Genomic DNA, 25,422 nt, shown 5'->3' on the forward strand with positions numbered 1-25,422 from the left:
GTGGTTTAAATTAATATTAGTGCTGCTTTATACTTAATATTAAGGACAGCTAAAGTACACGGTACTGCTTTACAGGTACCTGACTCTTACCTTAAAGTTACTTCATATTTAAAGACAAATGATAGGTTCTGTTTTTGTCAGGTTTTTATTTCTGTTAGGACTGGAACTAACAGTGCTTTAAATTTTAATCACCTAATCAAAATATTTGCCAAATAGCCTTCTGTTGATTGACTAGTTGATAAATCAGTTGATTTTAAGGAAGCAGGCACTTAAATTTCTCATACAATGTCATTTCAATAATTGTGGAAGTTACCCAAAAGTTTATTGTTGCAGTTTGAGTTTGACTTCATTGTAACATAGTAAAAGTTACCACACTGAGTACCAGAGGTATAATTCTATTGTATTTTCCTCCTTAAACTCTGTCCCATCCTTCCCATTTTTAATGTGTCACTGGTCTTCCTTTGATGGCCCATTTGAGGGCCACACCTCCCCAGATTAGGAGTCGCTGATTAAAATGGCTCCAGCAGGAAAACACTACTGAAGATTTGATGTGTCAGGATCAATAATCTGATCAAAGTAAATAGAATTAGTGCTACTCCAAACTTTCACTTGACTGATGGTGCTGTTTTCCCATGTTATGCAATGCTTCAGCTCATACTAGAACATTTTTATTAAAAGAATCAAAGCATGTGATACATCGGTCATGACTTTTACTGTGATATTTTGCTGATGACACTGTGCTTTTACTTTGTAAAGCAGCACTATCATTCAGAGCATTTTATCAATAAAAGGAAAGAAATAACTGTTAATAACATCAACATACAGACCTGTTTCCATGTACAAGCAGCATGAAAGCAGCATGGCCCCAAGCACCCACAGCACCAGCTTCCCACACTTTCCAGCCATTTCTCAAAAAAAACACCTCCCCCAAAGATCCACCCCGCACTCGCTGCTCCTTATTTCCACGTTCTCAGCTCATCAGCAGCTTCCCGCTCATCCATCCACCAGATCTCATGGCAGAAGAAACACAAAAAGAGAAGACAAAAGAGATCCTAAAGTGTGTGTTGTCTGCAGGCCGCTTCCTCTCAGGTGAGCAGATGGGACTTTGCTACTGCTGTCGGAGATTTTTTTTTCCTCTTCGCTCTAATCCTATTTGTTAAGCTGCTGGAGTGGATGACTGTCAGAGCCACGGTGCGACGGGCCAGTCAGAAGGAAATCAAACAAACAGGCTGTGTCGGGCAAGGAGACAGTCCACAGGGTTAAAACTTAGTGGTAAAATATAGAGTTAAGCCCAAGTAAAATGTGAGGCGACAAGTTAAATCCAGACCTAGGTAACAACATTAACCACCACAACCATGCTGAGAGAAACAGAAAATAATCCTAACTAACAAATGACTGAAAAAAAAATTATGAAGCCCTGTCAGATAATCCAGTTTATTTTATTTTGTTTTTGTGCTCAAATGCAGCTCTTTAAAGTTCAAGATACATTATCATTAAAATAAATCTTCTACAAAAAAGGTAATTACTTTAAAATAAAATGAAGTTCCACCAAAACAACTGACATTTGTGAAGGAAAAGTTCTTCTGTGGTGCAGCCAGGACGATGATGACCATAAATGATCTTTTCCTTTATTTTTCTAGGAGCAAATTTCATTTCCACTAAAACAAAGTCGCTGGCTGATTCCAGCTACAATCCAACTCAAATGCACCACAAGTCAGTCAAAATCTATCTACAATCCAGCAATAATCCAGCTAGATTGCATCAGAAATCAATAACCAGAATAGGTCCATAATCCAGTTTGAGACCAGTTTGAATTCAGATGGAATCCTACCAAAGTCTTGTCTGGTTCCATTTTTAGCTCAGTGATTGTTATGTTTAAAATATCTTGCATTTATTTTCTGGAGCTCCATACATTTCCTCTCCACTAAGAAAAAAAAATTGCTGTCTGAATACATCTACACTCCAGCCTGGTGAAATACTAACACGTCAGATTCTAATAATGACCCTAAATTAGTCTTCTATTTATATTTATGGGAACAAGTCCATTAAGGCAATTTTGTATCTAGAATGCATCATACAAGAATCCAGCGACTGAGCTGAGATTGAGTGGTTGCGTTGAGTGGCGTTTTATAGTCACATTTCTGATCCAATAGGACAAAGTTAGTGTCTGATTCCAGCCACAATCCTGCCAGATTACAATGAAAACTCAAAGAATGTAGCCATAATCCAGTCAATCAATCTGAATTGACTGGTTGTATAAGTGACCATCAGAGATGGGCAGTAACGTGTTACTGTAATCCAATTACTTTTCTCAAGTAACGAGTAAAGTAAGGGATTACTATTGCAAAAACGGTAATTCGATTACTGTTACTTTCCCGTAGGAACGCTGCGTTACTGTGTTACTAAAACCGTGATTTTTTGCAAGAATGTCTCATGACAGTGACGTAAGCGAGTGCAACGGTTGTGACAACAGCTGTGTGCAGATCATCAATGGATAACATATGGAGTGCGGGACAGAGTATGAGCGTGCAGCGTTTAAAGCGTGGAAGTACTGACCTTACTTTGAGTTTGATTCCATAAAAAGTGACAAAAACATTAGTGTCCGTTGTGCGTGGGAAGAAAATTTCTTTTTACAGCGAAAAAAACCCCCTAAACTTCCAAGCAAACACCGAGTGCGCTATGACGTAATGGGAAATTCACAGAGAAACTCGCGGATTCTTCCACTGACCGCTGCAGCACACCTGCACCAGGGTAAACCTCCGCCTATCCCACTCCTGCTTTACAGGTGAAAATAGAGCAACAGGACCGCTAGTCTTTGACTTTATTTTCTGCTGTGTTTTACTTGGATCTATTTGAAAGAGTGAGTGTAAAAAAAATATTTTATGTGCTGGAATGTGCAGAAACTAGGTTTAAATATTAAACAAATGTCTTGTTTAATAATGCATATAATTAACTTTTTGCTTGATGCATAAAGTTAAAAGATTAAAACTGATAAAACAAGTTTTAAAAAGGGACTTTTCCATTTGATTACATTTTGTATGATGGATTAAGTAGAAAAAGTAGAATTGGGCTGAAAGATCTATCGCTTTATTGCCTATTCAGGTTGTAAATCTTGTTTTTAAAAAGTAACTGAGTAACTAAGTAATTAATTACTTTTGAAAATAAGTAATCAGTAAAGTAACAGGATTACTTTTTGGAGGAAGTAATCAGTAATTAGTTACTGATTACTTTTTTCAAGTAACTTGACCAACACAGGTGACCATGCATCCTGTACATATTTTTCTGGGGTTATGTCCACTAATTCATATTTTCCAGCAGAATCCAGTCAGAAATCAGCAACATTCCAGCTAGATTACAGCCAAAATCCAACCAGTACATGGTTTCAATACAATCCATCCATCTTAAATCCAGATGAAGTCAGTGGTGGCAGTGACAACCATAAATATGTCATGTTTATTTTTCCTTGAGTAACATTACAGTCTTCACAGTCATTTAAAAAAAGAAAGGGAAAAAAACAAAACACTTAAGTGACACTAAATATAAAATAAATTCTCAAAATCTCCTGAGAGCATGAATAACCCAGTCAACCCAGGTTTTGCATTTTTCAGATTATCCATAAGGTTTAAATGATTCATTCATTGTATTTTTTATGATTTCAGCAGAACGTGCTAACATGGTTAAAGATTAAGCTCACAATCGTTTTCAATACCATTTTAATCAAAATCTTTCTGTATTTTAACATTTTTTGCAGTCAATAACAAAAAACAAAACAAAACAAAAAAAAAAGTACAATACATGACAAAAAAAAAAAAATCAAACCACTTAATTTTGCATTACATGTCACATGTCCATATTAACATAATTTACATGAAATATACAAAAATTATATGTATTATTATCTTTACATGATCTATTTTATCATATAGATATTTTCTACAGACATAATGAAGAAACCTAAAGAAACATGCAGGTTAAATGACAACAAACGGAGAAGGATTTATTCAAACTATGACTTCCAGTTTTCCGTCTTCAGGGCTCACTTAGATTATTTTGGAAGGTCTCATAGGGGCCATAAATCTGTCTAATCTCAACCTCCCATCGCTAAGATTAGCTGGTTCTATGGCCTAAAAAAAAAAAAAAAAAAAAAAAAAAAAAAAAAAAAAAAAAAGGTCAGTCAATCAGTTCAGAGTCAAACCAGGACCAGAACCAGAGAAGAGACAGAACAGAACATTACATCCAGGACCAAGGCCCGAACAAAAGATGATTGGACCAAGTCTAGATGTAAGAGATACCAGAGTCCATCCAAGCCTGGGACCAACAGAGGGCCACACTGGGCTGGACTATGACTCAGGATTCAGGGGCTCCCTGACCAGAGTCAACTGGAACCAAAAAGGGACCAAACTGGGCTGAACTGATGTCAGACCAAGGCCAGACAACAAACACATTTAGGCCAGGAGAGTACAGGCTGACATTTCTAAGGTGTTTTTAGTGTTTTTAAATTTTAACAAGTTTATTTTGGTTAGAAAACTTTATTCTCTCACAGTTCTCTGACAGCCGTTACGTTGACATGCGGCGGCTCTATGGTGCATCCCACCTCAGTTAAAAAAGTTTTTTTGGGCTCCATAGAGGTGAGTAATTAGCGGTCATTATGCTCATCCACTAATCTTGGCCTCTACTGTGGCGCTCCTGTCTTTAAATGTATAAGCCCTCCTTGAGGCCAGCGCCCCCTCCTGTCTGATCCACTTAATAAGCGGTAAGCCGATTGGTTCTCAGTGGGGGGGCGCTCGGCTAAAACCACAGAGATTACCCAACTAGCCCACACAATCGAACGAACACAAAAGCAGACATAAACATGTTTTTACACAGACACAGAAATAAAAACATTGCATCATGTTCGAACAGGAGACGACTAAAACATGAAGAAACAGAGGAAAATAAATTAAAAAAGTGAATTAAAGAAGTCGGAATGCTAGAAAACACCAAGACACTCACTGGTAGTAACCCAGTGACCTCTGACCCCAGCTTAGACAAACACCAAGGACACACTCTCCTCACTTCACTCACAACTGATTACCAATGAATTCATCAATTACACGCTTCACTCTGCAGCACGCCAGCTCCAGGCTTTCAAAATAAGAGCCTCACATTGTAAAATTTAAATAAATACTTTTATTTTAAAAACCAGGAAGTGTCAGTATAAATTTATGTACATTCACAGACATAGTTTGACTGAGTGAAACAGGAAGCAGTCAATAAAGCAGCAGCAGCGGCGGTGGCGAGTTAGCGGCTCGGCGACGGTTTTGGCTCCTCCTCCTTCAGCTGACTCTGGTGCAAACTCATGATTAGACTCCGGATCTCATCGCGCTTCTGTCGCGCTCGCTGCCGCGGAAACCAGCTCTCCAACCGCAGCGGGATGTCAAAGTGCACCACAGGGTTCTGGAGGAGCCAATCAGAGAGCTCGATTAAGCCTCAGACCATCAGGACATCAGATAAAGCGCACCATGAAGACAATAACAGAGCGACGCAAAAAAAAAAAAAAAGCACGTTTCTGTAAGTTTATAAGAATTCAAATTAGGGCTGCACGATATTAGGAAAACCTGCGATGTGCGATAACTGTGATCAATACTGCGATAACGATATGACTTGCGATAAAATAAATAGCAAAAAAACCCCCGAATACATAATTTCTGTTTTACTGCAACAGTTTTATTTAATGAAAGCTGCTGTATTAGCAGTGTAACAACAAAGTGCACTTTAACATTGAAACAATGCCCCCATAAAAAAATTTCTGAGGCTTGAATTCTGAAAGACATCCTTCGCGGTCTCTAGAATTCGTTTTAAATAAACATAATTTAAATTATACTGCAAATTATTTCAGTGCAGCTGTTCATCATTTTACCACTCACCAAGTAGTTATGATGTAAGTCAAAACTGGAGAGGAAACTTTACTGTAGTGCTTGCGTAGTTTTCAGCTTGGCTCAGTTTAAACATGACGGTCTTGCGGCATGTTTCGTACATTTGTGGAATGGCAACATGGGAAAAGTAGTTTCGTGAGGGGATGTGGTATCTCCGGTCCACTTTATGTATCAGACTGGTGAAGCCCTCTCTGCTAACTGTATTTATAGGCATCATGTCTTTGTCACAAAATGTGTAATGGCCTCTGTTATTTCTTTGTACCGCTTCGACGTTTTCTCATAAGGAGTTCCACTTGAAAAACTTGGATACAGAGACGGCTGTTGGACTGCTGTGCTCTTTGTCTTAACATTAGTAACCTTTGTTTGGCTGGCCCTGTCTTTCTGGAACTATTCAAACAGTTGTCTGTGGTTGTATTGAAGATGATGGTGGACAGGTGAGGAAACACAACTAGTGTTCGGCAAGTTTTGCAGAGTGCCTGTGTTTGTAGAACTTCGCCTTTATCAAATCCAAAGTACCTCCAAATAAGCGAGGTACTATTTTTTTCTTTTAGGCACGAGTTCATAGTACCGTTCTCGTCATGCGTCTCGCTCTCAGCCTTTACAACTGACTCGTTGCTGCAGCGTTGTTCGCTTCCCAGGCCTCTAATCCATTTGATTGGTTAATGCCGTGAAGGGCTCTATTCGACTGGTCAAATGTGTAAAGGGGTTTCTTTGATTGGTAAATTCTTTAAAGCACGTGTAAACATTTTAAGGTACCCAATTATCGCAGTTTACGTCGTCTTTTGCGATGGGCCCATCGCGCAGGCTGATATCGCGATGACAATAAATTTTCGATTTATTGTGCAGGCCTAATTCAAATATTATTTTTAGTCATAACGTCAGAAAAACGCACTTGAAATACGATTCAACACATTTACCCCCAAAAAAGATAACAAATAAAATGAATTTAATTAATATTTTCTTTATCAGCATTCTGTGATTTTACACATTTATGTTCTTATTTTTCACATATTTCAATAGAATTTTTACTGTTTGGTAAATATTATTCTGATACAATTTATTTTTAAAAAAAAAAAATAATTATTTGGAGACTTTGTTTTACATTTTTATAATTACAATTTATTGTTTTCTAGATAATTAAATACATTCTTGACATTCTTCACACAGTTTATTACTCTTTTGTTCTCTATATCTTTTGTTAATATTTTGTTAAAATTACCTGTGTGTGTGTGTGTGTGTGTGTGTGTGTGTGTGTGTGTGTGTGTGTGTGTGTGTTCACCTGTAGGAAGCTCTCGACATACTGCAGCAGGTAGAGTCCACAGTCGCTGCTGTTGTCCTGCTGAGGGACTCTGCAGTTGAAGCTCTTCATGGTGTCGGACGTGAACAGACGAGGCGACTTCCTGCGGACCTCCCACTCCACCTGCAGGTAGCTGAACAGAGCGAGGACCTTTAACCCTGCAGCTCGGTGGGTCACAGTTAAATATGTTCAAATACCACAGGGACGTGAAAGCAACTGTGACGCTAACATAAAACCCAAAAATCTTTACTCAGTGAAACTAAGTCTGAATGTGATCAGTTGATCAATAATATTCCCTCACTTTATTAATTTGCAATTGACATTGACTTAGGTGATTGTGTTGACATCATAATACCTTTTAATTAATTTTTGGTGCATGTATTAAGCATTTCTTTCATTATTTCTTTATTTATTTTTTGTACTTTTATTTAATTCTTTATATAATATTACATTTAATAATATTACCGTAAAACAGTCAAATAAGTCAAACTTTACTCAACTTATTCTTCTTGCTTCCTCCACTTCCGTACCATTGATGTATTAATGTTGAATTCTCTCGCTGCTCTATTCCCATGTTGTTGCAGTATATTAATGACTAACCTCATATTGTGGATGGATTATCTCAGTTGTTCTCCTGACTGAAGTTTTGGACCCAGATTACTCTGCGAGGCTCCTGACTATGGTAGCTGTAATGCTCCAACAATCCATCAAGCGGTGCGGCTTCATAGCTTACCAAAGTCGTACTAAAACATTTTTTGATAGATTTTTGAGCGCCGTGTTCCACATAAAATCAGTTCGAGGTCAGTAAGCACAACCAGAATTCATACACAAGGCACACTGTTGATTTTTGAGAAAATTAAAGGATTTTAAGTGCGCGTTATAGTGTGGAAAATACAGTATATAATTTTTTTCATATTTTTATGGGATCCTAAATATTTTCAACAATTTGTTACATTGTAAATAAAACAAATTATACAATTATTTTAGAAATTGCTTTAAAAATATTTTAATTGTGTTAACTATATTAATATTAAATATTTCATTAAAAACTAATATAACATCACTGATAAATGTGGGTTTGGTTTGTTTTCTGTCCTCTGTGCGTGCTGAGGTGGAACTCACTCTCTGATGAGTCTGCAGACGTTGTCGTGGTACGACAGTTTCAGTGAGTCCATGACCAGGAGGCACGGCCTGCAAACGATGACAGTGTTACACAACCATGGAAGGAAACTGGACAAACTGCAAATAACAGAAAAAAAAAAAAAGAAATAAAACGGTCCACAAATATTAAAAAAACTGAACAAAAAAGGAATAAAAACTGGGGAAAAAATGGAAAACTGCATGAAATGTCACAAAAGTAATAAGAAAAAGCAAATAAACTGAAGAAAAATGAAGAAGAAAAACATGAAAAGAAACATCATTGAAATGTGTCTGGTAAAATAAGGAACAGAAACCTTCGTGATTGAAACTAAATGATGTATAAACTTGATAAAATCTGTCATATGTGCAGAAAAAGTGACAAGTTAAATAAAAAAAATAAAAAAAAATAGAATAAAATCTGATCATTTCTGATTAATTTCGATGTAAAATCTCATGTGGGTGAACTCTGACCTCTTTAAGACTCTGTCCTTCTTCCAGCCCTGCTCACTGGACTCCTGCAAACACACAACACAGTTACTCAAACCCAGGATTTTAAAACAATAACGGAGAAAAACATCTCAGTGATTGTAAAGAACGCTGCATCTCCTCCTCTTCAGCAGCATCAACTAACCATCACATTTCACATTCAACACAAAGGTCAGCCCATGTTTTCCCAAACAGATCTCACTGGAAGATTCAACACTGAACTGATCATTGAGCCAAATAAACTGTGTGAACCAATGAATGTGCAGCATGAAAGCTCAGAGGATCAGTTTTACATAAATATAAATAAATAGTGTCGTCACAGCTGTACGAAACGAGGGGGAAACCCTCCTCAGACTGAGGACACTTGCTGCAGTTTGATAGATTTACAGTCTGTACTTACACTTTAAATACCAGGTACTGCTTAATTACTGTGAAACCAGTGGTAACTTTCACATGTAATTACAGTTTACTACAATCAACTTCACACCTAAAGTGAAAAAGTATATTTAAACGGTAATTAAAGGGTAGTCAAGTTCAAGTTTAATTACAATAAAGTTACTGCTCATCAGTCTGTGTAATCAGTGGAGCTGATCTATAATTACAGTATGTTTACACTGTACTTACAGTATATGTGGATTATAATTAAAGTGTAATGGCCATAAATAAAGTGCCTATGAAATTAGTCCTGTACTTACAGTAACAGTATATGTTGGTTGTTTTTTTTTCAGTAAGTTTCCCCATTGGCAGGTTTCAAAAATGGCATTTTTTTTTATTAAAAGACCCTCACGACTCATCGAGTGACACCATTGATTAGCCAATCAGTGACATGGAGTCTGTTGATGTCACTTTCTCAGATCAGCTCAGAACATTTACAATCCTGGCTGAGTAGGTAATACTGAAAAAATGGTTATTTATTGCTGACGGCAGGTTGCCAGTGGACATTTCAGGCTCTGGTAGCCTAGGTAACCGTGTGATGCATTTACATGTGAGTCAAGGGTATCCTTTCACTCTCATCATTCCAGCTTCAGTTGCTCACCTCAAAGTTGAGAAACATTTTAGACCCACCCATGTCACAACCTGAATGTCACCGGCTTTCTGTGGTCGTGACACAAGTGGATATTTACACCACAATGAAAGCAATGACAGTGTATGAACTTACTGGTGGCTGCTGCGACACAAGACTAGAGTTTGGCTTTCCCACAGCTCCGGATTTCCCTGCAACAACAACAAAAACACGTTCGCGTCTTCACGAGCAGCTCTAAATAAAACTACATGTGAGGTTAAACATAGAACACCAAAGAAAAAAAACCGAAGATCAATGAATGAAATGGAAAGATTGTTTAAAAAAAAAAAAAGAAGGGGAGAAATGAGCACAGATGATGAACCAGATGTGACCTCCAGTTTACTACGAGCTGATTTATAGACCATAAAGATTCAGAAATGTCTAAATGGGTCTTTAGTGGAGAACATATTTAAGTCTGGAACATTTAATCCTTTAATTTTGGGTGTCAACTTCGAGCATGGTGTTTTAATCAGCGCTGGCGAACATCGTGCCCCAAATACCCTAAAATTCTGCCTCCCAGAGGGACGTAAACACCAGTATGTCTGGTGCCCATTAGAGACGCTCTGCTGAACGTGACCGAAGCCACAGCTTTCATTCAGCCACCGAGACAAAAACCAGGTCAGCTCACCTGCTCGCCTCTGAAACTCCTCGTACCGAGCCTCCTCCAGACCTGGGAAACACACCACCACCAGGTACCAGTGAGCTCTGCCAACACAAAACCACAACATACAGCTGAGGAGAGACGGGCAGAACAACCCAAAACCAAAGCTAAAAACACCCACACACACTCAGGGTTTAAATATTTAAAAAGAAAAAAGAAAAAAAAAAAAAAAAGGGAAAAAAGACAAGACTGGAAAAATGTGGTACAACTGAGCTTGTACAGAGAAAAAAAAAAAAGAATGTTTAAGAAAACAAAACTATACAAAATAAATAAAAAGGTCAAAGAAAAGAAAAATGGACATTTTGCACTAAAAAGTTTTATAAAATACCAGTAAAAAAAAAAAAAAATTGAATTAAAATTGAATTAAAAATTTAAAAAGTAGTGGCTACCAAATAAATACATGTGTTAAAAAATTAATGTCCCAGAAGAAAGAAAAAAAAAAAAGCATAAAAATGGCACAAAACCAAAAGAAAAATGGCCTAAAGTTGTGAAATGTCACATAAAAATTGAAACAAAAACAAAAAAAGCCTAAAATTTTTTAGAATTAAATAAACAAAACAACAGAAAGAATAGTAAGAATACTTTAAAACAAAAAAAAATACATAAAAATATTTTTAAAAATAATGAAATAACGTGGAAAAAAAAATGGAGATAGTCCCACCGAACCTCCTCAAAATCAGCAGACGTTTTATTCAACAGTAATAATAATTAAAAAAAAAAATGTTAGTCTCCATTTTATAATGATTAATAATGGGACATTATAGACTATGTGCACGTTAGCATATTCTACTTCCGGTGCAGAAACTCCTGTGGGGAGTTTTGTTTCCGGTGTCCTATTCGCGCCTTGTTTATGGTCCAAAACAAGTTAAGCAAATGAATGAATCAAGCGGCGATTTACATTTCTATAGATGTCTCGGGCATTTACCCAATATATCTGTAAATTATGTTCATCGACTTGTCGATATTTTTCCCCCCGCGCCTCAGAGCAAAAGAGAAAAGGGATTCAAATGTTATATTTCTCAGCTGTCCCTCGTTTATCGCGGGTGTTATGTTCTAAAAATAACCAGCGATAGGTGAAATCAATTAGCCAATTTTATTTTTTGACGGTGCAAAACGTTTTCGTGGACATACAGTACATGCTAGCAGTGTGACTCTGTACTGTACAGGAGAGACGTCACGGAGGAGATCGTCTGCAGCAATCAGGATGCAGGACACAATGTGATGTTAAAAAAGCATGCAAATTTGCAATAAAAAATCTGCGAAACAGCGAGGTGAAAGGTGAACCGCGTTATTAGCGAGGGACCACTGTCATTTTGAAGGTAAGTCACAACATACCCTTCGTAAATACTAATGTACAGAAACCGTTACCAGCAATCATTCATTTTTTGTGTGGCTTTTTTTCACGGTTTGTTAACATGCTGTGTAGGTGTGTACTTGACTAGCTGATATTGACATAACGGGGAAACATCTGGTTTGACTATTCTTCACCTGTAGTTTGAATGCTGAACATTTGCCTGTTTAAATCATAAGACCAGTCACTATACAGAGATGTGCTTCTGAATGTTGACGATGTGTCTTCTGCTGCAGTTCTGCTTGTGTTGAGTGATGTAAACAACTGATCGATCTAAACTCTTTAAACGCCAAAATTGATCATTAGATTTTTTATGACACAATAGTGGTGAGTGTTCCCACCTTCTGCTCTTTGTAACTTAACGCGATCTTTCCGTTTTCGAGTTTTGGACATGATTTTGGAGTACAGTAGCAATTGACCGCAAAGTAAAGCTACCGGAAATGTACAACCCTACATCCGGTCTCAAACCAGGAAGTTAGCATTTTCTCGTGCACAAGGTCTATTGAAACTGTGACGTTGGTGCTGAGAGCTGGCCAGAGGAAAACAAAGCCAGGTTTTCTCTGTGGTTGTGACTCTGAGTGGGAAATAAACTGATTTGGTTGCACTTTTTTTTCCCTTTTTTTTTTTTTTAAAGAAAAACTGAGTTTAATGTGTTTTTCAGGCCTGAGTATTTTATGTGGATATCTGCTGTATGAACGTATGAAGGTGCCACATTAACACTGTGCCTCTGAAAATATTCTCAGTGTGGAGGTAAAATGTCGCCTGGCCTCGTTAAAAACACGAAGGAATGGTGCAAAGATGCCGTAAAACGTAAAAGCAGCCTGAGGTTTAAGATGTCCTGAGCAGGTCTGGATGTTAATGAGGACCCTGAGGGGGGGGGGCTAGGGTCAGAGTGGAGCGACAGTGGAAGAAGCGTCTCTGGTAAAGCCATCACGTGCGGCCAGTTGGCAGGTACGCGCGCTGATGAGGTGCTCGAGTGCAGCTTTTATTGAAAAGTGGCGTCTCTGAATGTGGGGCGAGGAACTGAGGTCAGTGCGGGCAGCTCCAGGAGGTTTTATTCCAGCTGACCACAGCGCCACTGTGAAGGTGGAGGAGGAGAGGGACTTACTCTTGATTGACAGGCACGAACAGGAAGTCTTTGGTGAAAATGTCCACGTGGCGAGTCCACGTCTTCACCCGCTGGTGCCGCGTGTGACGGTCACTGAAGACACATGAGCATAGAGACACTCAAACATCTGAAACCTCGCACACTTTTTTTTTTTTTTTTTTAAATAAAAGAGATGCACACGCTTGCTCTTACGGGACATAGGGGGCGGTGCCCTCGCCGGCCGCTCGCCGTCTGCTCAGCTGCTTGTAAAAGAAGCTGCTGAAGATGTGACTCCTCTCAGCCACCGAGCCGCCAACGCCCTCCAGGAGGAGATACCTGCAGCACACAGAAGGAGGGGAGGGGGACCCCTGCAGGTGACCAGCAGCTACTACAACCTCTGAAACCTCTGAGGGAGGTGGGCGGGGGAAGGATGGGAGAAGGAATCAGGGTTGGAGGGAGAAAACAGTGAAGGAATAGGGAAAAAAGAAGGAAGGAGGGAAGGAAGTAATGAGAGAGGGAGGTATAGAGGGAAGAAGGAAAGTAAAGTAGAAATGAAGGCAGAAGAAAGGAAGAATAAAAAAGGGGATGAGGACGAGTGGATGAAGGAATCTGGGAAAGAGGTAAGGAATGACGGAAGAAGGAAGGAAAAACAGAAGAAAAGAAGTGAAAGGAGGGGAAGAAGATAGGAAAAAGAAATTGGGGAAGGAAGTAAAGAGGAAAGTAAGGAAGTAACAAAGAAGGACGACGGAGGGATGGAAGAAATGAAGGAGGGATCAAGGAGAAAAGGAAGTGAAGAAATGAAAGAAAGAAGGAAGAATGCAGAGAAGGTAGAAAGGAAGGAAAGCGTGAGGGAAAAGAAAGAAGAAGCAAGAGGTTAGGGGGCAGGGAAGAGGGGAGGAATGTAAAGAAAGCAAAAAGCAAAGGAAGCAAGGACAAGTAGACAAACTGACTTGAGGTAGAAGTCGATGATGACATCATTGAGGAACTCGCCAGCATCCAGACAGGCCAGGTCCTCCTTGGTCACGGTGATGCGGCCTTTGCAGGGGGCCATGGGGTACTGGATCAGCCTGGAGACCAAACTCAGGGTTAAAGCCCATATATGTACCGTTTGTCCTGGTTATACTGGTTATACTGGTTTTACCTGGTGGGAAGACCAGCAGAGTTTAGGCTGGACTTGTTTCTCTGACCTCTGCTCAGTTGATTCGACCTCTGTCAGGAAACACACATCTGTGACTTTAAACCTAATTGTGACTTTTGACCTTTAATAGTAATGTTTTGTGACAGATTGATTAGTTTGTGTATCAGGTTACAATCTGTGTCTCTTTATTTAATGATCTGTTTTCAACCATAACTTTTAGTCTCATAGTCCGTCCTGATGGCATTCAGCGCCACGGCAAGAGCAGAGGAGCTCAGAGGAGGTGAAGGGAGAGGACGAGTCATCTCTTACCGTCGAGTGTCCCAGCAGTCTGAGGAGGTGCTGGTCCACAGGAGGAGGACAGCTATGGAGGAGCAGCAGCCCGTTGGCCCAGTCCAGAGGAGAGGCCGGGCCTTCAGTGGAGGAGGGGGTGGCGACTTTGTACTCCTCCATGTCGAGGATGGAGGCCAGCAGGGCGGCCTGGAGCTCCTGCAGCTGCTCCTTCAATAGCAGGAGGATGAAGCAGCATGGAGGACCTGCAGAGAGTAGGAGATGCCAGCTTATCCAACATGAGTACATTAAAACCAGTTATAAACAGACTGGTCCAGGATCAGCCCAGTCAGCCCAGCGCTGTGATGTCATTGAGCACTGTGAGCCCAGTTGAACCAGTGAGAGCTCTTCTATTCTCCCAGTAAACACCAGCAGCAGCTCTCTCTCTGTTTCCACCCGCAGGTCTCTCTGGCCCCGTACAGATGACCTCACAGCTGGAATCGGTACACTGTGCCTCCGGCTTGCCACGATTGGCCGATGGCTGGGTATGGAGCCCTCTGATTGGCCGGCAGGGGCCCGGCCCAGCGCTGCACGGCTGCAGAAGTAAATTTTCCGTGAAGCCTCAGAGTGAAGCTTTGATTTTGGGCTGTGTGCAGAGATCCTGTGTGAGGCTGATGGATCACTGCATGGGGAAAACAGCTTGACTCTGTAACAGTTTTATAATTGAATGTAATAAACCGACTCCAGCCCGGTTATCCTTATCCTCTGAACACCACCTCAGACTCTGCAGGTTTCCCTGGGAGGAGGTCAGGCTGGTTTGGTGATGCAGAGTGAGCGGTCGCTGCAAGTTAAACTGGGAAGCAGCTGAGTGGAAACTGTGCGGTGATGGAAACTGAGCAGAGCAAACATCAACCGGAGCTTTAACCCTCGCCTTACCCGAGCAGCAAGACGAGGAGGAGGAAGAGGAGGTCTGGATGGAGGACAGCTCCTTCTGCAGCAGGTTGGCCTGAGCATCCGTCACCCACAGGAAGAGCAGCGAGGGGGCAGGGCCTTCCCAACCAGCCAGCAGAGTTCCACCGCGGGCCACGCCCCCGTCCCACAGTCCGTAACCCCGAACCTGAGACGCCACCACGCTGACCTGACACTCCTCCACCCCTGAGAGGAAAAAAAAATGAATTAATTTGTCTCCTAATTCTGACTTTTTAAATTCATCTTCATCTAATAAACTGTGACTTTAAACCCATAATTACACCTGATCACCTAACATCTGTCCGATGGAAAACGAGGTCATAACATCTGTGGAGCAGTGAGACCTCCAAGAATGAAGTGTTGAAAAGATGGCAGTAAAAGGAGTGTTTTTACTGATGCAGTCTCCATGTTTAACAAATCAGGTGAGACAGCAACTTGTCAATCACAGGTAGCTCCCCCTTAAATCCTTTAAGACTAATGAATCCATCATTTCCAACATGAACATCCTGTTTTATTGAAGAAGGCTTTAAAACACAGACCGAGACCACAAACCCATCAGCTAAGTGTTTACTGAGCTCTCAGTGAGAAGTCTTCTACAAAAACAGACGTTCAGGGTTTGAGAAGCTACATCCATCTTTCCTCACAGACACCTGAACGCTTCTTCCAGCTTCTTCCTTTAGAGGTCACCACAGCGGCTCACCTGCCTCCATCCAGCATGTCCACTTTTAAAAAACCATAGCTGCGACCCTTCACGAGACATCTATCTCCAAAACATGACTTTTGAACTATGAAATATGGCCTTTTAGTAAGATTGAAATCATAAACGTTGCACTTTGTAAATCAGAATTGTCAGTTTCTAATCATTACGTGTCATTACACACACACACACACACACACACACTTATTTATTTATTTATTTTAAACAGTAAATGGGGAGTTTAAGTCTAAAATTACACTTGGACAACTATTAAAGAGTCTGACTGACTGCATGTGTCAGTGTTAATGTTTCTGTCTAATCAGTGGGTGGAGAACATGAACCAGAGGGTGGATAAGTTACCTTTCATGGGGATCATGATCCCGCTTTCAGTGATCTAAACAGAGAAAGAGATCAAACTGTTAGACAACAAAGAAATGCTGCTTATGACTTTAAAAGTTTATTTAAAAAGTTTATTTAACTTGAGTTGAACAGACGACATTCAGGAGCAGACCCTCCACTGACCCCCTGACCTCCTCCTCTGCCCCCTCCTGCTTTTTAACAGCGCTCTAACTGAACCTTTAATCACTCATTACAGGTTGAAATGTTTACAACCTTGCAGGAAACAAACAAAGCCGCTTCATAAACTCAGAGTTCGGCAATTTCTCATCTGAGCTCTGGCTCTTGTTTTACCTTTGCTTCAGCATTTGTATCCCACCCTCACACACTAAAGAAAATAAAAGATGCTGGAAAAGATGTGGGATTATTAAAAGTGCAGAGCAAGCAGCAGAAAGTTGGACTAGCATGTGGAAAAAAAGAAGAACAAGGTTAAACTTTTGTTTAAATCCAAAAACACAGAAGCTGGACACAAACACTGGAACATCCCACAGCCACTGCTTGGCCTCAGCAAACAGGTTAAACAAGGGAAAACCACGACTGCCTGTGGAGAAAGATCATGTGATCATATGACTGAGCGCTCCTGCTGGGCACGTGATGCTGCCCCCAGTGTGACCAGTTTAAGGTACTGGGATTATTATTATTAGATTATTTTTAGATTAAAAACGTGAATGTAGATCAGTGAGGTATCGATTTTAAAGAGTCAATAAATGTGTTTCATTATTGTAACATTATGTGCCTTCATTTAGACCCTTCGATATAAAAACGTCCCATTTTCACAGCAGCAAAACATTACAGTATGTTAAAGGGTTCAGCACATCTGGAGCTGGGAGACGGGGTCACAGTAAAAACACCTAAAGTTTAGCTGTTAATTTAAATATATAATTTTTTTTAAAAAAATGAATATTTTATTGTGTACATTCACATAACAAAGGTCTTCTCTGAGATTTTAGTCATAATTTATGTTTTTAAAAAAAAACAGGTAAATTTGATGGAAAACACTTGGACATTCTTAGATAAAAGTTGCAAATTTATGACAAAAATGCAAATAACGACATTTTGAAATTTTTACAATGAAAAAAGTTGTAAATTTACAATCATGTGACTAAAGTCACATATTTTACTTTAATTTTAATTAACATCTGAAATTTTCATTGTTCCACCAACAAAAACACCTGCAGTTCTTGGAGACAGTCAGAAAACAGCAGAGGGTCTAAGAGTAGAAAAAAAATGTATATCAGCATAAATAAACGTGTGAGGGGAAAGAGGAGCTGTAAACATGCTGTTAGTGACACTCCTGTCTGTGGGCAGGAGAGACCCCACGATAGTGACTCAGTAAAGCTGCCACACCTCATAGATCACAAATAACAGAGCACTGATGCTCCTGTGTCCCGTCACACTGAGCGTCTCCGTGTTTATGGTTTACAGGTTTATGTGAAGCTGTGACAAACTGTCTCACCATAATCGGCCCGTTAGCATCTGCAGCCGTGAGGCCGGCGTGAAGAGAGGCGAACTCCAGCTGCAAGAAGGACGGTGGCGTCACAGGAACTGGTTTGGGAGCCTGTCAGACAGCGCAGAGGGACAGAGTGAGCCCACAGGTACAATGTGTGCGAGTGGAAAAAAGCCACTAACACACAGAGCAGTAAAAATACAATAATGCAAACAATAAAAGCGCCGCAGACGCTCGGGCGAGCGACTGTTTGTGCAGCAGATGGTGGACTCTCAGCTGGGATCAGGTTCTGTCTGTAAACACAACAACAAACACTCAGGTCCAATCTGGATCTGCTTAGAGGAGCATTTACAGGCCGGCAGAGCCACAAACAAACGAGGTGACTCACCGCGGCCTCAAACATGCGACCGAGAGCTCGTGGACGCCCCGCAGCTAAACTGGGTCATCTTAACAGGAGAGACCGCAGCAGATGGCACTGATTATCACACAGGTATTGATTCTCACAGAGATTATTAATCTGCAGCATCAGGAACAGTTTAAATCAGGGGAATTCACCATTCTACACTTCATCATCTGATTATTTACACACGGAGTCATTATTGTGAAGTTTCTGGTTTTTCCCACAGATTATTAAATCTTTGCCAAATCAAACACTCGCATTATCACATGTGGTGCCTCCCTAAAGGCAGCGGTCGACAGAGGAAGATGATCTGGACCGGTAATCTTTGGTCATTCATAAGAGTCTCCTGGAAACGTTTTATTCATCGAATTCTTGTTGCAAATTAAATATAATCTGCTGACTGTGCAGAGTGCAGTGGGTAGTCCTCACTTTAGCAGCTCATCGACTAGGGTCTGGTTGGATTTAAGACCACAGAGGAGAAGACAAAAAAGCCAATGAAGACAACTGCAAAGAAAACAATAAAAAAAGATAATAGTGAAGAAGACGACAGACAAGATGAAGAAGATGATTACAGGACAAAGGAGAGAAAAAAAAGGAGACTGAAAAAAAGATGTCTTAAGTAAGACAAAGACAAAGTCAAAGGAGACAAAGAAAAAGAGACATGGATGAAGTCCAAGATGATGGAGTCCATCTAACCACGGAGGGACTGCAGATTCTGCTAGTTTAATTTTCACTGTGGATCTTCCTATTTTGGTTTTAATTTTTCATACATTACGCTTTACAATGTTTCTATTTGCTCATGAGCCTAAAGGTGGCCATGTTGGATTTTACTAAACCTGATGGTTTGTTGCCAGTGTAACTGTGACTGTTCTTGGCTGAGCCTTGCAGGACTTTCCAACACTCTGTAACTGACTAGTCTAATACACTTTTAGTAACAAAAACAAATCACACTAATGATAAAACAATGAAAATGGTCACTTGCAGTAGCCTTCTGTCTCGTTGGGCTGTTTTTGGTTCCTTTGCCTGTTGACTCCTGCTGTTGTTCTCTTTCCTGTCCAAGCCCACTTTTCAGCCAATCAGCATTCTACCAACACCATCATCACGTCACAACACTGTGCTGGGTTTCTGGTGGACTGCATGCAAACACATCTGCACTGGCTGCACACTCCAAATCCTTTTAATACCTTTGAATTTCATGAGTTTAATAAACATCACCTCTAAGGACCCGTGCAGAGCCCAGACTCTGCTCTTTGGTTAAAGTGGATCCTGGTTTAATCATCTGCTGTTAAACTTAATAAACAGAACCACATTGTTTGGAAAGGCAGTTTGAAACGTCTGCTTGTTGTGGATGAAGTGATGGTTTTAAAATGCCGGATTTGTGGGTCACACGAGTGCACCACATAAAGCAGCGTCCTGTTTCTGAGCAGCTGCAGGTGGAAATGAAAGCCTGCTGTTCTTAAACGTGACTCTCATAAAGCAGCAGCAGCAGCCGCCACCGCCGCTTGTCCCGCCAGCGAGATCCCCCCTGTGCTTTTTTCGGATTATCTGAGGAACAACCCGGCTGACTTCTGGGTGAGGTTATCATGAAGCCTTCGGCCTTTATTTCTCACTTACAGACATTTAATTATCGCAGATATTAAGAGTCAGAGGTAATCACTTTGTTCCTCAGTGCCCTGTATTCTTACAAGACAACACTTATGTCATATTTTAACAGCCTTTACCAGCATTTGTACACCTTAAAACAACAATGTGCTCTGAGATTTATAGATAGAACATTTTATTCTGTCCTGAAAGTCCACGCCTTAAACATGGGCTAAAACTCTAAACCTGGGCTAAATGACAAGAAAACAAAATAAAGAAAATCAAACCAAGACTGGACAAAAAAGACTGAATCATCCTTGAGCTATAAAATAAATGCAGAGGACCAAAAACAGAGCCCTGAGAAACACCATGAATAACTATTAAAGATGCCCAAGTGATTTTGAAGCCGCTGTTGTCGAACATGTTATAAAACAAAGTTACTTTATTAGTTCTGCAAGAAAGCATCAAACCTGAGTTTCCAAAGAAGAAACTCTGTTTCTGTTCTATTTACCTACCTGCACCTTCTCAGAGTTTCCCTGACGAGATTCATCGACCTGGTTGCTGCTATGTGATGTCCTCTTTGCTTCGTCTCCCTCACAGTCCTCCTCCTCCTCCTCACTGGACAGCACGACTAAAGGAAGAAACAAACAAGCGATATCAGAACCTTCAAATCATGTCACCATTGTCACTTTTCCCTCATGAGCATCAAGCTGTGGGGCTGAAAATTAAACATGATTTTCCAATTAATGCCAATTTACATCCTAGAATTTCACTCACTAAACATGGAGCACATAGACTCCATCACATAATTGTGGAAGTCAAACTCACTCGGCTCAGTTGGTTGGCTCAGCTTCGGTTTGGGTGTCCTCAGTCGGGGGTGGAGGACAGCTGACCTGTTGTTCTTAGTCTTCTCTTTGAACTGCCTCCACCTCTCTCTCTCCTTCTCCCTGTCATTGACCTTCAGGTTGCTGGTGAAGGCAAGTCGCACCCTCCTTACTGGCGTCGACGACGACGATAAGACCATCTCCATGGTCTTATCGTCACCCTCAGGCCTTTGTAGGCCTGAGGGTGACGTTTGATTCAATCTGGAGATAGAAGAGTTCTTTATCTGTTGTTTCAAAGGAGATTCGGGAGGAGTTCCTGTGTCGCTCTGAAACAATCAGACCGAAGGTGAAGATCCAGTTTGTAACAGGAAATTTAAAGTTTACAAAACATTCACAATAAAACCTTTTTTATTCTCTGCAACTTTTTCCTGCATCTCAGGTGTACCTGTTTAATCCTAAACAATTTTATTGCGAAAATATTGCAACTCCCCTCACTTAAGTTTCATGACTTTACTTTTTGTGACTTTCACTGTGAAAGTGCAGCAACCTTTGACCTTTACCTTCTCCTCAGAAGTGTCTCCATTAGACTCAACTCTCCTCCACCTTTTGTCTCCCAGTGTAGAAGAACTAAAACTCCCAAGATGCTCGTCACCTCTGAACTCAGCCAGAGAGTCCACAGAGTCCACTGAGATCCTTTTATTGACCAAAGCTGCAGAAGAAATGACAATCAATCACGTTGATCAATAAATCTCAGACAGTCCTCTCTCTACCTGTGAAAAGCTAACCTGACAGCTCTTTCTTCTTCTGTGGTGGAGACAGGTGCTCTAAAGCCACGTCAGGCTGCAGCAGCCGGTCAGACGCTCTCTTAGGACGCCATCTGGTGGAGAAATCAGAGACACTCAGTGAGAATAATTTAAATTATCTCGCAGCCTGCATCACTAATGAAAGACTTAAAAGTATATCAGAAAATTTTTACAATTATAGTTAATAACAAAATAATTCTAATGAAATATCATTGAATTAAAGTATAAAAAAAAATCAGAATCCTGTCAATACGTGTAAAGAAATATTGAAACATTTAATAGTAAGTAGCATGAAACAAATCTACAAAAATTTTAGAGAAAATAAAGTAACTTTCCAACTAATAATAAGGACATGATTAATAATTTTCTAATAATATTTATTGTAATATTATAACTAATAAAAAAAATAACTAAAAATCTTTAGAAATGCTCCCTAAACACATTAGGTTGTAAATAAATAAATAAGAAATATTTAAGTAGAAACCTAAAAATATTATTAAAATATTGCACCACAAAGGATATATTAAAATATAAACTCTGTAAAACCGCTGCATTAAATGTCATTAACACAACAAAACAGTGGGTGAAACTAAATTTATGAAAGATATTTGAAATGTGACAAAATACTACCTTTTTTTAAAAAAATTAAGTAGAAAATAAATCATGCTTATAAATTTAAATACCTGAAGATTTTTTAAAAACTGTAAACTCTCAATTCAAATGAATGACATGTACAAACAAATAAGTCAACATTAGTAAATCTAAACATTAAGGTTATGATTAGAGATGCAGATGAACTTGTATTAAAACCCCCCAAAAAACAAACAATAAAATTAGTTTAAAAAAAGATTTTGGTATGAAGTCTATGATTTTAAGCGGATGTTGGTGCAGCTTCAGCTCGTTAAATTATTGAGTGCAAAAAGAAAAACTCACCTGTTTGACAAACAGCTTGATGTCACTTCTCTTTGCCCTGCTTGTGATTGGCAGCGCCAGGTGCCTGCTGCTCTTTGATTGGCATCTGAAGCTCCGCCCCCGATGGGGCTCTTGAGTACCTGCTGTGTTTTGAAGTTTCCTAAGAGCTGCTTACACGGTGTCCTGCAAGGAAATGACCTGGTTACTTTTAACATTTCATGGCAAGTGTAATGAACTATTTAGACTGCAGAGGGTGCTGCACTCACCTCTGTCTGGCTGACAAAGCGCCCACAGGATTCCCAGAATGCATCCTGTCAGCTCCACCTCTGCCAGACTGATTCCCGTAAAACTGCACACAAAACAAACAAACACAACCGCTTGATTAACTCAAACATACCACCTTAAAAAAGGTCCAACACTTTATAGATACCACCTTAAATGAGCCTTTCCTTAAATAAGTGAATGGGTCGGACACTTTAAAAAAAACAACTTATACCACCATAAGTAAAATCAATCTTACTCAAAACAGCCTTAACATAAATCATCACCACACATCAAGAATATGGGCTGGTACCACCTTAAAAAAGGAGTGGTGTCTCATGAGTTGCCTCCTGTTCAACGGGGAAGGTGACTGAGTGGAAGGAGTGGAAGTATCCTGATATGCACTCTGCACACTCTATATAAGGGCAACTCCTTCCAATCAGTCACCTTAAAAGCAGAATTTTCAATTATTCCACCTTAAGAACCTATATCACCTTAAATATCGAAGGTTTCACTGGAGGCAGTACCACCTTAAGAGTACTCAAAACTGTAGATTAGCTTTTCATATGACTAATCAACTAAACATGAGAAAGTTTACAGACACCATCTTTAAATATCCCAAACAATTAACCTGTCAGATCATTAATACCACCTTAAACGGTTAATCAGAGGCTTAAAGGAATGTAATATCACTTCACGGGGACAAACGGATGACACGAGGAAGATTTACGAATACCACCTTTAGTTGAGGGGTGGAGGTCTGGAGGCGGGACAGAGGTGACTGCATGTCTAGGGGACTGGAGTCAGAGCCATGAGGATGTTTTTTCTTGGGAATCTTGAAAGAAGATGCCATCCTGCAATGACACGAATACCTCAGACCATACAAAAAAAACAATCAGGCAAAAGTACAGGAGCCGCCTCATAGAGCTGCTGTATCCAGAGAATTGGATGTACAGGGGACGCTATGCCAAATTCCATTAAAAAAAACTGGACAAGTTATGCAGAATTTCATCAAACTCAGTGTATAAATAAAAAATAAATAACAGTAGATTTAAAGCAATTTTGTCACATGACTGTCCTGCATCTTTAAAAAAAAATTAACAATTAACTTAAAGAATCCTACAGTAATTAAAAACTAACTTTTTCTATAAATATGGGTAAGGACTGCTACACCACGCACAAAGGATTTCAGGAAATTTGAAGCGTAGTTATTATGTGTATTAATCTGTAGTCTGAGCCCTCAAACAAATCAGACAAAACTAATCTGTTCAGAATAATATAGCTGCTTAAAAAAAATTAAAAAAAAAAAAAAAAAAAAAAAGGTCTTACATGCATTTCTGAATGGCCAAATATTGGGCTTCTGGGGCTAGGAACTCTAACCACCAACGTTCAGATCAAATCAAAAAACATCCCGGAAATTATGCCTGCGAGTGAATTTTAAACATATGCGAGTAAACACGACATAAAACTACTGTAAAATCGATGCTGAGCAGACCAATGTGCATTTGAAAATTTCGGGGTTTTAACCTCACCATCGTTCCCTGCCACAAAACACGACTCTGTGTTTTCACAAACACTGGGACTTTTGATGTTTTATACGTACAGGATTAAATAAAAAGCTAAAATGACCGTTATATATATTATCACCAGAATTTGTGGCAGTTTTCCCTCAGATCTTCCTTTAACTATAGAAATAAATATATTTGCCCCGTCTATCACAGCTGGTGGGTTATTTTTGCGCCGAATTTTCAAAAACAAGTTAATGATTTGTAAGGTGTTCACTGCAGAAAGCTACCACAACTGTGGACCCGTTAAATAATTAAAAACTGAATAAATTTACCAACCCGAAGTCCGCCGGGGGAGCCAGCTAAGCGGCTAAGGAGCCGGGGCTAGCCGGTGAGCTAAGCTAGCTGCTGGCGGACTCTACGCCGTTAAATGTTGCTGAATTATCCGGACGCCTCATGGGGCGGCAGGCGGAGAAGCTGGAGGAGTCCCACCGTCCGGTTAAGCTTAACCAACTAATTCAAAAACATCTTTTTCTCTTTGGGCTGGACACTCAGCAGGACAACTGCTAAATAACAACAACCACAGCGTAGCGACGTCACTCTGCGTGATCACGTCACGTGGTTTCCTGTTCCCTCAATAAAAAACAACTATGCAAACAGAAAATAAATTGATATTTATTTTATATTTTATTATTATTTTACTTCATTCTGTTATATATCGTCCCTTAATATTAATGTTTGTAAATATTTGCATTGTGTTTTTACTATTTTAACTGCTATAACATTAAAAACGTAATAAATAGTTCCTCTTTTAACAGTTGTATTTTGATGTTGTACATTTTTGAAGAACTCTTACTTTTTCTCAACAAGAAATTAATTACACTAAACACAAATCAATCAAGAGAGGTCAAAGTGATCAAACATGTTTTCTTCTTTCATTGGCTGAGACATTGCTCTAAATGGTGAGGTGATTCACATGGTTCCTGAAGTCCTGCTCAGGTGGCCTCTTTAGCTTGGTCAGCTTAAAAAAGCCTTCAGAGTAACAGACAGTGTTGGGGAGTAACGGAATACATGTACCGCCGTTACGTATTTAAAATACAAAATATGAGTAACTGTATTCCGTTACAGTTACCGTTTAAAAAGGTGGTATTTAGAATACAGTTACTTTGTTGAAATAAATGGATTACACAGCGGTACTTCCCTGTTTCATATTTTGGCGGGT

The 25,422-nt window shown here is 39.8% G+C and overlaps 2 protein-coding genes across 4 annotated transcripts in view; both read right to left on the minus strand.

The window, feature by feature from the left end:
• LOC102784848 (uncharacterized) overlaps positions 1-906 on the minus strand; it is a 33,153-nt gene extending 32,247 nt beyond the window's left edge. The window contains exon 1 of the mRNA XM_087836274.1: positions 828-906. Coding sequence (XP_087692400.1) covers positions 828-906 — 79 coding nt within the window. The remainder of the gene's footprint in view (positions 1-827) is intronic.
• Positions 907-4,155: 3,249 nt separating this feature from the next.
• senp7b (SUMO specific peptidase 7b) lies at positions 4,156-24,819 on the minus strand. Of its 3 annotated transcripts, none has more exons than XM_087836052.1 (23): positions 24,540-24,819; positions 24,025-24,119; positions 23,435-23,549; positions 22,701-22,783; positions 22,456-22,617; positions 21,505-21,596; positions 21,280-21,428; positions 20,724-21,045; positions 20,411-20,526; positions 17,924-18,025; positions 16,432-16,465; positions 15,342-15,560; positions 14,448-14,671; positions 14,142-14,209; positions 13,951-14,067; positions 13,214-13,336; positions 13,022-13,114; positions 10,530-10,606; positions 9,998-10,053; positions 8,824-8,867; positions 8,335-8,403; positions 7,195-7,345; positions 4,156-5,436 (listed from the first exon to the last, which is right to left on the minus strand). In XM_087836052.1, coding segments are annotated over exons 2-23 (2,574 nt in total). In that variant the 5' UTR covers positions 24,027-24,119; positions 24,540-24,819; the 3' UTR covers positions 4,156-5,280. The 3 variants fall into 3 exon arrangements, with proteins under 3 accessions (XP_087692178.1, XP_087692175.1, XP_087692177.1); XM_087836049.1 differs by having other exon boundaries at positions 8,335-8,451; XM_087836051.1 differs by lacking the exon at positions 24,025-24,119 and having other exon boundaries at positions 8,335-8,451.
• Positions 24,820-25,422: the final 603 nt, after the last annotated feature.

The sequence above is a fragment of the Neolamprologus brichardi genome, chromosome 23 (genome assembly GCF_056152115.1).
Source record: "Neolamprologus brichardi isolate AB-2024 chromosome 23, ASM5615211v1, whole genome shotgun sequence".
Lineage (NCBI taxonomy): Eukaryota > Metazoa > Chordata > Actinopteri > Cichliformes > Cichlidae > Neolamprologus > Neolamprologus brichardi.